Raw genomic sequence first — 17,130 nt, forward strand, 5'->3', positions numbered from 1 at the left:
TTACAGATTAGGATGGTTACCATATTTTCTCAGTGACTGTTAGTAGAAAAAATAAAAATAAATTCTTAATATTCAAAATGATAAAAGTAAATAGATTGCCTTTTGGGGATATATAATCACAACTCAAACAATCTTGTGGTGACTCATTAGCATAACAGAGTATACCGGAGTGTGATGGCTCTTGCTACAGGATCATTACTATGAATCACAGAGAAAATCCTCTTCACAAATTCATCCACATTTAGAATCTTCTCCAAATGCTTCTCACTTTGTTGAGTAACTTTAAGAACACATAGCCTCAGGAAATTGTTTCTATGAAAAACCACAGATAAAATAAATTAGACCACTTTATAAAGTAATATTTAATTAGGAATCAAAGCAACACTAATGATATTAATAAATTTTAGCAATAGGCCAATGTTTTTCAATCTTAATATTCTCTGTCTTACCACTGAAAGAGTTAAAGTCTGTACAGTCATCCTGTGATATCCATGGTGGGGAGCGGAACTGGTTCCAGACTACCCCCTGCCATACCAAAACCCTTGGAGACTCGAATCCCTTATACAAAATGGCATAGTATTTGCACATCCTCCCACACACTTTTAAATCATCTCTAGATTATTTACAATACCTAATACAATATAAATGCTATATACATCAATGTAAATACAATGTAAATAGTTGCCAATGTGTGGCAAACTCCAGTTTTGCTTTTTGGAACTTTCTGGAATTTTTTTTCCAAATATTTTTGACCCATGGTTGGTAGAACCCATGGATGCAGAATGCTTAGCTGCAGAGGGCCAACTGTACATGAGATGAGTACTAAGCATAAGCAGTTAGCAAAGCCTGCAGTCCTACTGCAAGGCACCAAAACAGTAGTAACAGAAAGAGAAGCCCTGGACCCCAAACTCAATCTCCTCAGTCATATTATAACCAAGGAGATGGTCATCTTCCTCTCAAGCTAATTCTACAACATCATTTCTCCAAGTCTGATTTGGTGTGTGTATAAGCACACGAATGCATGGAGAAGGGTGGAAAGAAGTGGGAGAGGGAACGGCAGAGGGAAAAAAATAGGTGTATATTCAGTGCTTGCTTACATGTTTCAGGCACTTCACAGTGACCCATAATCTCATGTAACATGTCATTTCATGTTATAAAATAAACTGTTAAATCAGAAACTTCTCCAAACTATCTGCACAAAGCCACAGATATTTCCAAAATATACAATAATATATTAAGGTTGTCTTAATTTTGAATTATCCTGTCCCCCAAAGAAATAAGTACTCTCTGACTTATATCCTTCACTTTTGCTTAAAATGCCTTTAAATTTCACACCAAAATTTGTTGCAAATTGCCACGTGCATCCATTAAAATGGTAATGAACCATGTGGAAGTCCTAAAAGCCAAAAAGAATACAGACCACAATATAAAATAAAGAAATATGAACAATGTGCTTTAGGACACCAAGGCCTTAAAAAGACTTACCCAACTCTGAAAACATCAGCTAACTTTAGGAAAGCAGAATTGATGAGAATGGGAAATGGATACTTCTGAAAGAGCCTGGGAAAGCGGACAACTGCTTCACACTGTTCACCAAGTTTGCCAGATCTTAGACCTATGAAGAGCATAAAAAGGGAAGAACAGTTTACAAATTTGTGGCTACAATAAGGCAAAAATAGCAAATATCAACACAGTATTACAGAGTAAAAGTATTTACACAGTAAAGTAATAATCATTCTTAACAATTAAGTACAATTGTAACTCATTACCTTTTCAAAAATAAAAATGGCATATGAAATAGTAATTTGGTAAAGTGTCACTTTTAGATATAGAATAATGAAAAAAACTATTTTTTAAAAAAGATTGAGTTGATAAAATATTTGGGGCCATAAGTAAACCTCAACAAATTTAAAAGGACTGAAATCATACTATGTATGTTCTCTGACCATAATGGAATTAAATTAAAAATCAGTAAGAGAAAAATATTTAAAAATGCCCAAATATTTGGAAATTAAGCAACACACTTATAAATAATCAATAAGATGAATCACTGAAAGAAGTGAAAGGGTGAAAGAAGAAATCAGAAGGGAAATTTAAAAAAAGAAAAGAAAAAAAGAAACTCAATCCTTAATTTGCACCATATACAAAAATTAACTCAAAATGAACCATAGACCTAAATGTAAGAGCTAAAATTATAAATTATATAGAAGAAAATACAGAGGAAATCTTTATAAGCTTAGGTTAAGCAAAGAATTCTTAGATAAAAAAAAAGTGGAGTTTTTAGATTAAAAACATCATAAAATTAAAAAGTGATAAGTTAAATTCTATCAAAATTAAAAACTTCTGCTCTTCGGCTTCCCTGGTGGCCCTAGTGGCACAGTGGTTAGGAACCCGCCTGCCAATGCAGGGGACACGAGTTCGAGCCCTGGTCCGGGAAGATCCCACATGCTGCGGAGCAACTAAGCCCGCGTGCCACAACCACTGAGCCTGAGCTCTAGAGCCCGCAAGCCACAACTACTGGGCCCGCGTGCCACAACTACTAAAGCCTGCGCACCTAGAGCCCATGCTCCACAACAAGAGAAGCCACCGCAATGAGAAGCCCGCACACCGCAATGAACAGTAGCCCCCACTTGCTGCAACTAGAGAAAGCCCGTGCGCAGCAACGAAGACCCAATGCAGCCAAAAATAAATAAATTTATTAAAACAAAAAACTTCTCTTCAAAATATACTGTTAAGAGAATAAAAAAACAAGCCACATACTGGAAGAAAATATTTATAGAACATGTATCTGATAAAGGACTTTATCCATAGTTCTTATATCTCACTTTTTTTTTTTTTTTTTTGCAGTATGCGGCCTCTCACTGTTGTGGCCTCTCCCGTTGCAGAGCACAGGCTCCGGACGCGTAGGCTCAGCGGCCATGGCTCACGGGCCCAGCTGCTCCACGGCATGTGGAATCTTCCCGGACCAGGGCACGAACCTGTGTCCCCTGCATCGGCAGGCAGACTCTCAAGCACTGCGCCACCAGGGAAGCCCAGTTCTTATATCTCAATAAAAAGAAAACTTAATTTTTTTTAATGGGCAAGATTTGAAGAGAAATTTCACTAAAGAGGAAATAAGGATGGCAAACATAAGCACATGAACAGATGCTCATCACTGTTAGTCATCTATGAAATGTAAATTAAAAACCACAGTAAGACACCACTACACATCCATTAGAATGGCAAAGAAGACCGACAATACCAAGTGCTAAGAGGATATGGAGCAACTAAAACTCTCATACATTGCTGGTGGAAATGCAAAACTATACAGTTCTTTGGAAAACAGTTTGGTCATTTCTTACCAAGGTAAATATACACTTATTATACACTCAGCAATCTTACTTCCAAATATTTACCTAAGTGAATCGAAAACATCTGTCCATACAAAGATCTGTATGCAAAGGTTCACAGCAGCTTAATGCGTAATAGCCCCAAACTGGAAACAACCCAACCCAGTCTATCAACTGGTGAATGAATAAACAAACTGTGGTCCATACAATGGACTCATACTCAGCAATAAAAAGAAACCGATTACTGATACAACAACATGGGTGGATCTCAAAATCATTATGCTAAGTGAAAGAAGTGAGTCCCAAAAGACTACTGTATATGACATTCTGGAAAAGGCAAAACTATGGGAATAGAAAGCAGAAAGTGGTTGCCAGAAGATAAAGAAAGAGAACTGACCACAAAGGGGCACAGGGCAAGTTCTGGGGGTGAAAGAATTGTTCTAGGTAGTGGTTTCATGACTGCATACATTTGGTGGATTTTATTATATACAAATTATACCTCAATGAAATCTGATTTTTTTTTCCCCCACGCCTCACACAGCTTGTGCAATCTTATTTCCCCAAACAGGGGTTGAACCTGGGCCCTCAGCAATGAAAGCGCCGGGTCCTAACCAATGGACCGTCAGGGAATTCCCTCAATGAATCTGATTTTTTTAAAAATCCAACAAATAAAAGGAGTTAATATTCAATCCTTAAAAAAATTCATTAAGGATGAGTATCTTGATATGGAATTAACAGTATCACCTTCAAATATTTTTCTTTTAGTATTTTGCCATTTACAAAATGCTGATTATATCTGCACAAGAGTAAGTGCCCTAGAACATCTCTGTTCAGTAAAGTTTGTTCACTGTTAAAAAATGACAAAGGAAATGTTTGTCTGAGGTGTAAAACAAGGAATGTCACTTGCCATTCAGTTCTACAAAGATTAAGTCGCTGACCTACAGCACACCTGAAAGGAATTTAGGACAAAGAACAAGATGAGGCACTCTGTGCTTTAGGCAAAACAGGCAAAACAGGCCCTTAGATAGTTATATTTCAGGAAAAAAAAATTTTATGAACCCAGATTCTTGCATCTTCCCACACTTAGAAAAGCACTAAAATCATTAACTGAGATATCTGTTCCTTAGACTAGCAGTAACCTTCTACTGAGACATATGTTGGATTGCACATACTCCTTAGCCAAAATCACATGTATACTGACCTCTCCCTCTGCCTCTTCAGAGCAGTTCCTCAGAGCTATCTGGAAGGCTGTCGCCAAGGCTATAGTCCTCAGTAAGACACTGAATAAAACTCAAATCACAGCTCTTATATTGTGTGGTTTTCCCCCAGTTGACAGAGGGCTCTTTACTGGTTGCCACTTTGTTCCAATACATAAGACAACCACAAAGTAAATCTGCACGTGCAATTTCTACAACTTTCTAATGAGTTAAGTTCTATAGGTACACTCATGTTAGTTATTTGGTACTTGGAAAATATTTCCTCATAGGAAAAAATATAGCACTATCACTAGTCATAGTACTCCATAATCTAATAACCACTTACAATAAAAGTTCCTCTGGGAAAATTAATTCAAAATTAACTCTAACTGAGATATTTAGAACATACCCCTTCTTTGTCTGCTCCCTTCTCCCTACACCCCTCACCCACCAACTTCCATACACACAAGAACTGCCACTAGAAGATCTAGGAGTCTTCTTCCCACTAAATGCACAGTACCAACAGAGACACTGTAGGTTACTGGCAATGGCTCCTGTATCCTTGAAAAAGGGGTCAAGGGACACACAGATAGGGCACTGAAGGACACAAGGGAAGGGGAGAAAAAGAAAGGCAAGTGTGAGGATGGAGGTGTGAGAACAGAGAAGGAAGAGATGTGTGCTTATGTACTTGTGCTGGGGGAAGGGAATGCTGGGAGAACCCACAGTAATTGGACTTGTTTCCTTCTCTTCTCTCTCTCAAGAGTTGAGTGATACAAAGGATAGTAAAGTTCTGTTTGTAATAAATTAACCTTGGTTGGAATGAAAAAGGTAAAGTAGGAAGTGGTCTACATACAGGGAGTCTCCTCAACAGAATATGATCCACTTTACCTTCCCTTTAAAAACAGAACCACAGACCAAATCGTTTACTTAAACATGCTGATTTAAAATGTACCAAAGATAATTTTGCATCTGGTCAAAGAAAGGTTTTGATTTCTCTAGTGTGGTCAAATTTTATTTCTTTAAGATAAAGTAGACCCTCATTCCCATAATAGACCCATCAGGGTACATGAGCTAAAGAATAGTAAATGTCTCGCTTATTTTCTGATATGAGTTTTATGAGAGAGGAAATGAGAAGCTAGGCTGGCTCAGAAGGTCAGAAGCTAGGGTACAAGAGAAGAGAGAAGTGCATTAAGGCCTGCAGTGCAGCAACAATCCTAGGCTGGGGCAGTATGGTACCCAGCTTGCTTGCTCTAGGCCAATTCCAACTCCAGTATAAGCCAAGCACCTGAAAATAGCAGCTCAGCACAAGCAGATCTTATTCTTAGAGGGGTTTAAGAGGTTATTCACTGTACTTCTGTTGCTAGCTACAACAAATCTGAGGAAAAATACCCTGATCAGAAGACCAATGATCATAAGAATGCCACCGTAAGACCCACTGTGGAAGGATGTGATTGCTGTTTCTACATTTTACTTTTTATTCTCCCACCAAAGCAACAGAGATCTCTTCCTTTTCAGTGTCTGGAGTTAAACAGTGCTCAACTTAGTTGCAACATGCAGGTAGACTAGGAAGAACTAAAATAAGTTGTCCATAAATTGCTTATTCAGTCAAAATCCATTTGGCAGCAATGAAATTCATTATTCTAAACGTATTTCTCATTTAAAATGTGCAGAACATTTTGCTACGCTAGTGGTTTATCAGGTCTGATTCTGCATCAGAAACATTTGTGAAATTTTTCAAAAATGTCTATGCTAGGGTTCCTCTCCAACCTACCAAATCTCTACAGTGGGGGCCCACGCATCTAGTTAGCTGTTTTGTGAAGGTAGGCGAGTAGATCCTCAAGCTATCCTCTGCCACTTAATCTTATTTGACTGAAAACTAGTAGGCTGCTGAATCTGGCCCTAAGAGTAACTTTATGATACAATGTTTTCAAAGGTTTTGAATTCATTGTCAAATATTAAAAATGAAATGAGATTCCACATAAAACCCAGGATTTCTGGGGTTTGGGGTTTTTTTTTGAAAATTTAAAGATCTGAAATGTCACTAAAGAAGGTGGGAGAATCCTGACTAAAGAAAGAAACATTGTAGTATTGCAGGTCTGTGTTGAAGGCCAGTTTGGGTTTGTGTCATTTCTGATAAAAGCCACATACCAAGCTGTATGACTTTCTCCAGCAATTTTTGGCTGCCTTTGGGCACACATGACTAAAATAGAACCTTGGATGAGAATTTAAAGTACTGGTAAGAAACTTAATGAAATTAATGAAATGAGGGACCATAAAATCTAAGCTGGATAAAGAAGTAAAAACACAAAGGGATTGAGAGGTAAGGGAAGTAGAGAGGTAAGTATACTGAGGTCTGAATGAAATAAAGAATGTTAAAGTAGCAGTTAATCATCATGATGATGATGATGCATATTAAGTGCTTATTCTGTGCCAGATACTCTAGTAAGCATTTTACATGTATTAAGCTCTCATTATACTCACAGAAGTTAGGTATTATTCAATAATTCCCATTTTAAACATGAGGACACAGGTAAAGAATAGTTAAGCGACTTGCCTAAGAAACAACAGCTAATAAATGGCAGAGATGGAATTCAAATCCTGGCAATCTGGTCCTAATTATTATGCTAAAATGCATTTCTAGCAAGCAACTAGAGGACAGAGGTTAAGATTAAAGAAGAGATACCTGAATGGGATTTCAGAGTGGTATAATTCTGAGGGATGACAAATTCCAAGGAATTGAAGAGAAATAACATAAATTATGGTAAACTTGGGATTTGTGATACATCAATCAAGTTTTCAAAACAGCATACATTGCTAGGTAGCATGTATCAGTCAGAGTTCTTAGCTGCAAGCAACAGAAGCTAACTCTGATGATTAGGCAGGAAATGAGTTTTTATTGAGTGTTTATTAAAGTAATAAGCAGTTTCAAGGCAAAACTCCTAAGAACACCTAACTCCACACTGCCAAACTGATTAGATGAGGTAAACTATTGCTGCTGGGAAGCACCAGATGCTAGAATTAGCTCTCCTATCATCTAGGAATGTAGTAGCCATTGCTGCTACTACTGTACACTATGGACACTGCAGCCACTGCTGCTGCCAAGGAAACTGCAAGTACTCTTCAACTCTGCCTTCTTGCATCTCTAAACTAAATCACAGAGCCTGGAGAAGATTTGTCTGATTGGCAAGCCTAGTTCACATCCTGTGCTTTTTTTTTTTGGCCGCACGGCTTGTGGGGATCTTAGTTCCCCAACCAAGGATTGAACCTGGGCCCTTGGCAGTGAGGGTGTGGAGTCCTAACCACTGGACTGCCAGGGAATTCTCTCCTGCACTTTTAAAAGGGAAACTAGGAAAGTGAGCTTTTGCTTCCACCTTGATGAGACAGTGCTTGTGGTGTGGGCCATTCCTCAAGCATAGAATGTTCACAAGATGCTAAGTGACCACCAATATGACTAATATCCACTACAAAGAACACTGCTAATACACACTACTACACAAGCACATTTTAGGAGAATTTGTTGTATACATTTGCTTTAGCTAAAGGGTGAGAATGATTCAAAATGGAACCCTAATACCCTAACATCTTAAACCATAACATCTTAAAGTCTATTCATTAAAAATGAGGTGGGGAGGGGAGAAATACAAACACAAGTATGCACCACACATTATACCAAGGCAATCTCACAACAGCTTAGTAAACTGATCATGGTAACATCTCAGTAAATTATATTTAAAAAGCAAGAATAAAAACAACTAATAGGATAGTCAGTTCAACTGATGATGCATTAATAATAAAGCATCCTTCCCCCAAACTTTAGAATCTGTAAATATACATGGTGAGAATGTACGTAATATTGTGCAGTATGCACAAATACTGATTTAGAATCATAAACAAATTATTTTTATGAATACCAACTTTTAGGAATATTTAATAACTTACTTTGTAAGTTACAAGATAATAGCTTTTAGCCATATGTAAAAATGAGTCTATGGATTTCAGTAAGAACTAAAGAAGGCCCTTGGATTTTTGGATCAGTTCATAGTCCATCAAAGGATCACCAGCCAGGCTTTAAGAATCAGTCCTTTATAATGCTGGTTTTTATGTGGCTTTGAGTTAAGAGTCTGACCTTAATTCTACATGATCTTACAGGTCCACTTCTCAATACTGCCACACTAAGTTTGGTCTGGTAGTACAGATTCTCAAGAGAAAGAATTTGATTGACTCAGTGTGGGTCACATGTCCACTTCTGAATCACTTATGGCCTGGAATTAGTCACTTGGTACAAACTTGGCTGCAGAGACCTCCCTCTTTAGTAGGGGATATGGGGATACTCACAGGGCCTCATATTTGTTTATCATAATACCAACTACATCTGTACCAATATGGACAGAGTAAAAGCAACCTGTGGTCTCTTCCAGAGTCTGAGAATTCAGATGTTTTGGAACATAGGTGAAGTGACAGCATCTAAGGGAAAACAGACAGTTGTCCTGATTTACATCAATTTCCTATTTCATAATTAACTTTTTCATTGAACATACCATCAAGTTTTCCATGCAACATTAAGTTCACCAACACCTCAGACAGCAACTCCACCCCCTACATTTCCTTCCTTCTCATTGCCCAGGTGCAAGAAAGGGAAACCACTCTCTTCCCCATTGCTCTTGGATCTCATCCCCCCCACAAGGCCAACCTTACAGAAAGCAGATAGGCTGAGTGACGTCATTTAAGGTAGACTCTCCTTTTCACCCAGGGTGAAGGAGATCTTGCATAAGTTTTCCTAAATCACTGGGACAACTTCCCATCAGCTGACTTAAAAATCTTTAGACTGACAGTGTAGAAGTTACATTAGTGAAAGTTACACTGAGTAAATTATGGGAGATATGTCCTTTGTAATGCCTATATTATAGAAATGATTGATTATGAAATGTGTCATATATACATAAGTTATACTTGATTTGACACTTTGCTGTCTTCACAGCTCAGGCAGCATGGTTATCAGCTTAAAACTTTTAAAAAGGGAAGGCAAAATGACCTCTACATAGGAGCTAAAGTGACCTTCAAAAATGTAAACCAATCCATGTCAGTCCTCTGCTTAAAAACTTTCAATGTTTTCCCAATGCACTTTGCATAAATCCAAACTTCTTGTCCTAACAAAGCCATATTTGATCTAGCCCTGTCTGCCTCATGTGAGCTTCTTAAAGCTGTTTTGTTCACTAATATAGCCCCAAGTCTGAGTGCCTAACACAGTGTAGATGATCAGTAAATATTTGTTGAATGACTTAATGGCTATTATATAAAGGATGATTTTTCTGTGTTACTAACTACATCCTAAATGAACAGAGTTAAGTCAGCTTTAAAAGAGCATCCATGGACTTCCCTGGTGGCGCAGTGGTTGAGAATCCGCCTGCCAATGCAGGGGACACGGGTTCGTGCCCCGGTCTGGGAAGATCCCACATGCCACGGAGCGGCTGGGCCCGCGAGCCATGGCCGCGGAGGCTGCGCGTCCAGAGCCTGTGCTCCGCAATGGGAGAGGCCACAACAGTGAGAGGACCGTGTATCGCAAAAAAAAAAAAAAAAGAGCGTCCATTTATTCCTAGACAGATCAGAAACAAGTTGCTTACTGCCATGCTTGCTCAAAACGCTCGGAACAAAGTGCAATGGTTATAAACATATAACAGGTTATAAATGGCACCATTTCCCAAGTGTATTTCTTGACACTAGTGCTACAGATACTTCTTTATAATGTAGTTCAAGTATCACATCTGTATATCTAACTGCCTACCCAACATCTCCAGCTGGATGTCTAAGAGACATCTCAAATTTAACAGTCTCAAACTGATCTGATTTTCATCCACTCAGTAGATGGCAATACATACTTTCAAGAGCTCAGACCAAAAACCTCTGCGTTTCTCCTGACTACTTTAACTCTCACATTCTCATCCAATTCATTAGCTACCCTTGTTGGCTATACCTTCAAAATATATACAGAATCTCAGCACTTCACACAGCCTCACTGTAACCACCCTGGCCCAAGCCACTTTTCCCTGGATTGCTATTGATACAATTGCCTCCTCACTACAGTAGTCCCTCAGTATCTGTGGAGCATCCATGCATTCAAGTAACCCCACATCAAATTCTACCTGTAAAATACTCACCCAAGGCACTGCTGGGAGGATTTAACACCATCACTTAGTATCTAGGACAGACACCTGGTTTACACTCAATAGCCACCTATATATTTCTTACAGATCTGAAATATTCCTATTTCAATTTTTAAGAAGGAAAAATTGTGTTATATTTTTTCTTACTACAACTTCAAGTTTTTCGGAATTAAACAATTCTAGATTTCTCATTTCTTCAAAGTCCCATCCCAATTCTGTTCCACACCACTGCTCTACTGTCATTATGGGATGAGTCCACCTGGACCACAGTGGTAGAAAATGTCTTTACAGAATTAGTAGGAATATTAGATATCCAGACCTGCAACTCTTAAGAGGGTAATAAGGAAGGAAATATCAGAATGGGGAGGGAAAGATTATGTAGTGTATAAAAAACACATTCAGGGGCTTCCCTGGTGGCGCAGTGGTTGAGAATCTGCCTGCTAATGCAGGGGACATGGGTTCGAACCCCGGTCTGGGAAGATCTCACATGCCGCGGAGCAACTAGGCCCGTGAGCCACAACTACTGAGCCTGTGTGTCTGGAGCCTGTGCTATGCAACAAGAGAGGCCGCGATAGTGAGAGGCCCGCGCACCGCGATGAAGAGTGGCCCCTGCTTGCCACAACTAGAGAAAGCCCTCGCACAGAAACGAAGACCCAACACAGCCAAAAAGTAAATTATTAATTAATTTTTTTTAAAAAAGAAAGAATGCACAGGGAACTATACTCAATACTTTATAATAACCCATAAAGGAAAAGAATCCGAAAACGAATAGATAACATGTATATGTATAACTGAATCACTTTACTGTACACCTGAAACTAACACAACATTGTAAATCAACTATACTTCAACTACAAAAAATAAATTAAAAAAATAAAATTTATTAAAAAAACCACATTTAATGTTATGACTTTATATTTTAGAGGGAAAAGTCCTCATAGATTTGTTGAGAAATCAAAGCTCAACATCATTTTCTTGGCTGATGGACCTGCACTAAAGATACTGTGACTCAACCAAAGGAATATCTCATTGGAGTGCTGTGGCATTTTTATGTTGATCAAAAGGAGTTAAAAGCTTTTTTAAAAAGTCTGAGAAACTCTTATCTAGACGAACCTGCTGTAAATGTTTACAGGTTAAAAAACAAACAAAATAAAGAGTCCCCAAAAAGTATAAGATAGTGTCCAAGTTGGAGAGCTGGGAAGTGGCTCAAAGTGGACTTTAAGAAAAATCCTTCTAACCTCTAGTTCTTAATATATTACACACTGGTTGTAGTTAATTAAAAATTAACTGCATACCAGGTGACAAAATGGTTCCCCCATTCAATAAAAATCATTTAAGTACACTGAAAACAAAGGTTTCATTTTAATACTTCAGTTCTTTACTGACAAGTATCTGCCCATGCCTCCCATATCCATATCTAAGAAAGAAGGCAAATCTCTTTTGCATTTAATAAAGACTTCTTTTGTATACCATTATATCACAATATTTACAATAATCTTGCTAGCTCAATGGTACTTTACCCACTTTGCACAGAAAAAAAACAAGGTTAGGTTAACTTAGGTGACCTGTCCAGGATCATAAAATGAACGATATAAGAATTCAACTCAGTCTATCCAAAGCTCCTACTACTACACCAAGCTCCCACCACTACACCAAGGTCCCACCACTCCAACTCCCGTAAGGAAATAGAACTCGTGGAATCCGTCTGCAGAGAATGAGCAGGGGCTCTGATTTTCGGATGGTCTTGGCCCTATTTTTAACCTGCCTAATAACCGGCAGGTAAGAATTACAGAAATTAAATGAATCGTTATAAGTCGGTGCAAGATTATTATTCAGCACCCTTGGTGAAGACCTGGTCTCAACTGAACATACTGAAAAATAATTTCACAATTTCAATTTATCGTCTTTAGAAACTGCTTGGAAAATCGGGAGACTGTGCCCTCAAGTGGTCAAAACGGCCCCCACTCGCTACTTTTTCACCTGTACGAGGCCAACCTAACAACGCTGCAATTTCCCGGCAATCTCGCAAAGCGGCAAAAGCCCTGGACTCACCAAAAGCACTGGCGCCAGCGCCCGCCCCCGCCCAGGGAAGATAGGCGCATGCGCCTTCCCGGCTTCTCACGAGGCTACCACCGCCTGGGGGCGCCACTTCCCCCCACATGCGTTTCACCCGCTCAGCCCGCTCTTTCGAATACCTTTGTCTAATTCCATAAGGGCAGAGTTAGCATCCAGCTCCTGTTCGCCATAGCCGGCATCTGCCAGAAAAGACTTAGTTGAGTTTGACGCCATGACCCGAACAGTTACTCGACTAGCCTATTTAGAAAGATTGCAAACTCTTCCCCAGCACCGCCATCTTCTTCCACCACCTTCTCGCGGATTTTTCCTCCGCGCTCTGTCAAGCCGTGTTACGCATGCGCTCTGGTCTCCCCGCCGTTCGCCAGCGCCTCTGCGGCCCCCCGCGCAGGCGCTCAGGGAGCTCAGGAACTCCAGGTTCCCGCGGCTGGGAGAAAAGGAGGCGGGGATTCGAAGGGGGAAGTGACTCGGACGCGCCCGGACGCCGCGGCGGGAGCCAATCAGAGGGCGTGACGTCAGTTTGGCGGGGAGTTTGGTGGCCGGGGCTTACGGTGGCGGGAGTTGGAGGCAATAACTAGTCGTGTTCTAAGGGACGCCACATAAGATTTCTGCTGAATCTGGGGGCATTTCCACGGCTTTTCTCTCAGTTGAAAGTTTTCCTCCGGCCCAGATGCTCTTCAATTCGGTACTCCGCCAGCCCCAGTTTGGCGTCCCGAGAAATGGTGAGTAACGGCCCTAACCGCTGCCTGTTGCCGGCGGGATTCACCTCCCCCCGAACAACACCTCGGACCAACGCCGACTCCAGTTCTGTTTCCCAGCCGCCGAGTTCTCCCACAGGCAGAGCGAGTTCGTGTTAGCGAAGAGTACTGAAGAAAGCTGCACTTTCGTGCTCTCGAGACACTTTTAGTCGTAATGGGGATTTTTTCAATTGTAGTGTAGGCTGACGGAGGGAGGGACGCTGAGTTAACTGGCCTCCATTACGGCTATGTCTGTTTTGCACATTAACTGGAAAACGCGTTCATGGGAGTATGTGTGGTTTTCTCAACAGCTATGTGAGATCGTCAAGACTCGTATTCATTGATTAATTCATTCATTTGTTGTGGATCCTTAGTGAGCCCTACTCTGCTATATATGACAGTGACTATGACCCGCTGTTAAGGAACTCAGTCAAGCAGAGAAGACAGAACATCTGCTTCTAGCATGGTCAGAATTTTTTCCTCCTGATTAATACATGAGCATAAAAACTCGTAGTTATAGAGCGAAAAATGCCCATAAGTACATTTCCCAGAAATGACCATTACTAATAGACTGAAGTATTTTATTCCAAATGTTCTTCAATGCCAGAGGTAATAAGTATTGTTATTTACAGAAATGGGATAAAAATGTTTTGTTTCTTTAACGGTAAAACTTGGAAATACTTCCATGTTAGTGTATAGATAACTGATTTATTCTCTCCAGTTCTTGAAGTTCCTTATGTTAAAACATTGGCAATAAGAATTTTGAGCTTAGGTTTGGGTGTCATCAACCTGAAACTTTTTGGTAAGTTTCTGATAAGGGAATTATTACCCAGACTAAGCTTGGCTGCAGGTGAAATCTCATTCATTTAAAGATGGACTAGGTCTTTCCGCTTGAAACCACGTGAAAAACAGAAAGAAAATAATGTGAGAAGTGAACTTTTTGTATTTAAGGCATAGGTCTAGGAGAAGGATATTGAGAAGGAGACTGGAGAGTAGTTCCTCCACTTCCTGCCTCCAATCTAAAACCCTACCATCCTTACCTCTTTAAATTATACTCTAAATGCTTCTCTTTCTGTCTCTCCTGTGACCTTGCTTAAGATACTTCTCTGTCTTCTGTCATGAGTGTCAGTACAGCATAGTAGTTATGATCTCTGTCTTTGGAGTTAAACTTGCTGAGGTTTAATTCCACCTCCACTCCTTACTTAATCTGTGTGACTTGGAGCAAGCTGTGAAGCCTTTATTTTGTAACAGATTTTCTCCTAATTCTACATTCTGTCTACTTCCCTTTTCCCTCTAATTCACAAATACTTATCAGGGAGGGGTAAATTTTCCCCTCTACCCCTCTTGAGTATTTATGGCTGGACTAATAAAATTGACACAAGACAGATTAGCAAGAGAAAAACAAATTTTAATTCATGTACATGGAGGTGTCATAGAAATGGGACTAAGAAATGGCCAAAGCAAGGCAGCTTTTATACTCGTCAGACAAAAAAATAAACAAACAATAAATTTGTGAGGAATTGACAGGACAAAGAAACTTAGGTTTGGGATGCTTACTAAGTGAAGAATCTAAACAGAGTTTGGGCTTCAGGTAGTAAAATAAAAGAAGTAACAAGGTTTGTTTACACACGCTTCTTGGCTCTGAATTCCCTATCTCTGACGTATTAGGGGGTCCTTCTACCTCCAGTTGCAAGGAGTGCACCTTTCATAAGAGATTTATTTCCTGCTTTTCAGGGAGACAGGGAGGTCAGAGTTTCCTTCTTGCATCAGCTGCTTCTCAAGCAGCTTCAATGCAAAATAATCAATATGCCATTGTGGCATGTTTTGAGACAGCCCACCCCGAGCCCCCAAATACTCATGCGTTGTTATGTGTTAGGCACTGAAATTCATTCATTGTTATATATAATGCACTGAACTTTATAGGACCATCTTCTTCTTTCCCCTTCCATGAGGGTGTTCCATCCTAGGCCCCTTTTCTATTTCTACCTACTCCCATGGGTGATCATAGCTGTAACGAGGGTTTCTTCTATTACTACCTGCAACCTTCCATTCCCTATACTTTACATCCATTCCTGTAAGAGTTGTATCATCCAGATGGTCAGTCCTGTAAGCATCTCAAACTCAAATACCCAAAACCGAACTCACTTTTTCCCCAAACCTGCTATATTACCTATTTTAGGAAATGCTCTCATTATTTTAAACTGGTCTTCACAGTCAGAAACCTGAGAGTCAATCAGAATTCCTCCATTTTCCTCAAGATACGCATTCAGAGAAGTCCCCTTAAAATCTCTAATCCTTCTTCCTCGGTATCCCCACTGATTTTGCCTCTTCACCATATCTTGGATCTGTCCTTTGCTTACCATTCTATTTCCCTAGGTTGGGCCATAATATGTTCTTGTCTGAACTGTAACAAGTCTCCCAAATGTCCTCTTAGTTTCCCTCTTTCCAGTTTATCCTCCACATTGCTGCCAATGATCTTTCTGAAATGGAAACTGATTACTCTTCTGTGTATTTTTAAATTGGTATCTGAAAGTTTTTATCATAAGTTTAAACAGATGCAAAGGATGTCATCTCTGGCCATATTGTGAATGATGACCTTTTTAAATAAAAATGCTACTGCTACATCAGTCTTTAAAATGTATCTAATAGACTGTAAATACTGTAGTGATTTAATAATCACATCAATCATTTTTGAAAAGTATGAACTAATTCTAACTGCTAGATATTCTACATAGTTGTTTTTTCCCCTTGAGCTTATTACCACTTTATTTCTCCCACAGAATTTATCCTAATGTGATTTGATTTTAAGCTTGAAAAGTCATTTTATTGATCATGCTATCTTATTTCTCTGTGTAAAAAAATATGTTTAAATTGATGTTTTCTGTGATCATAAAGCTCTAAGTGTTAAAAGTTTCTTCTGGGTTGACTTATCATTACTATTTTTAGTAGTATGTCGTTGATCAAAACTATGGATTACTAATTTCAATAAATAAGCAAGATAAAAATTTATTGAAAGTCTATGTTTTAAAGAGATGGATTTGGGTGTTTATGATGCCTTTATTAAAGGAGTTATCCAATTGTCTCTTAATGGGGTCCCAGGAGTTTTTGTACCTTGAGTCAACGCAAGGTATAAGATTGGGTCATGGAAATGCCTTTCTTTTGAAAAGTGGAAGAAAGGTAGTGATGAAGAGGGGGAAAACCTTCGACCTCGACATTGTAGACAGGTCAGTTTTAGAAATACATATATATATGGAAGTTGAGTATCTGGAAATTAGTTCTCCGACAGCTCTCATTCTCCTTGAAAAATCTGCATGTAACCCCAGGGGCTTAAGTTGTGCGTTGAAGAAATAATAGGCTTTTCCAAATGAGTGTTGTGAGGGAAACCATTACAAGCTCATGTTGGAAACAGAATAGAACAATAAGGATCCAAAAGTAGCTTACGGGGCTTGTCCATGAAGTGTGTGTTGTCACAATCGCAGAGGTGGAGGGGTAAATAGGGACCAGTTACTAAGCCATGTTAGGCCATTTGTTGGTGTTTGGATATAGTTTGTAGGCAATGAGACAGAGTTGAGGGGTCACTGTTTAATTGTAAAGAATTTAGGTCTCCAGAGCTTATCATCTTCAGTTCCACTTA

General features: G+C 39.4%; 2 protein-coding genes across 4 annotated transcripts in view; one reads left to right on the forward strand and one right to left on the reverse strand.

The window, feature by feature from the left end:
* The window catches only part of INTS7 (integrator complex subunit 7), a 92,380-nt gene extending 79,214 nt beyond the window's left edge, over positions 1-13,166 (reverse strand). Inside the window, exons 1-3 of one of the 2 annotated variants that reach the window (XM_030872961.3) lie at positions 12,882-13,166; positions 1,486-1,615; positions 166-312 (exon numbers count right to left, since the gene is read on the reverse strand). In XM_030872961.3, the coding sequence (XP_030728821.1) occupies positions 166-312; positions 1,486-1,615; positions 12,882-12,975 (371 nt within the window). In that variant the 5' untranslated portion in view covers positions 12,976-13,166. Of the gene's footprint in view, positions 1-165; positions 313-1,485; positions 1,616-12,738; positions 12,762-12,881 lie in introns of those variants that run through there. The other variant, XM_060294633.1, reaches the window with a different exon arrangement.
* A 211-nt stretch (positions 13,167-13,377) lies between these two features.
* Positions 13,378-17,130, forward strand: part of DTL (denticleless E3 ubiquitin protein ligase homolog) — a 38,048-nt gene continuing 34,295 nt past the window's right edge. Inside the window, exon 1 of one of the 2 annotated variants that reach the window (XM_030872965.2) lies at positions 13,378-13,481. In XM_030872965.2, the coding sequence (XP_030728825.1) occupies positions 13,430-13,481 (52 nt within the window). In that variant the 5' untranslated portion in view covers positions 13,378-13,429. The remainder of the gene's footprint in view (positions 13,482-17,130) is intronic. The other variant, XM_060285587.1, reaches the window with a different exon arrangement.

This window comes from Globicephala melas, chromosome 1, assembly GCF_963455315.2.
Source record: "Globicephala melas chromosome 1, mGloMel1.2, whole genome shotgun sequence".
Classification (NCBI taxonomy): domain Eukaryota; kingdom Metazoa; phylum Chordata; class Mammalia; order Artiodactyla; family Delphinidae; genus Globicephala; species Globicephala melas.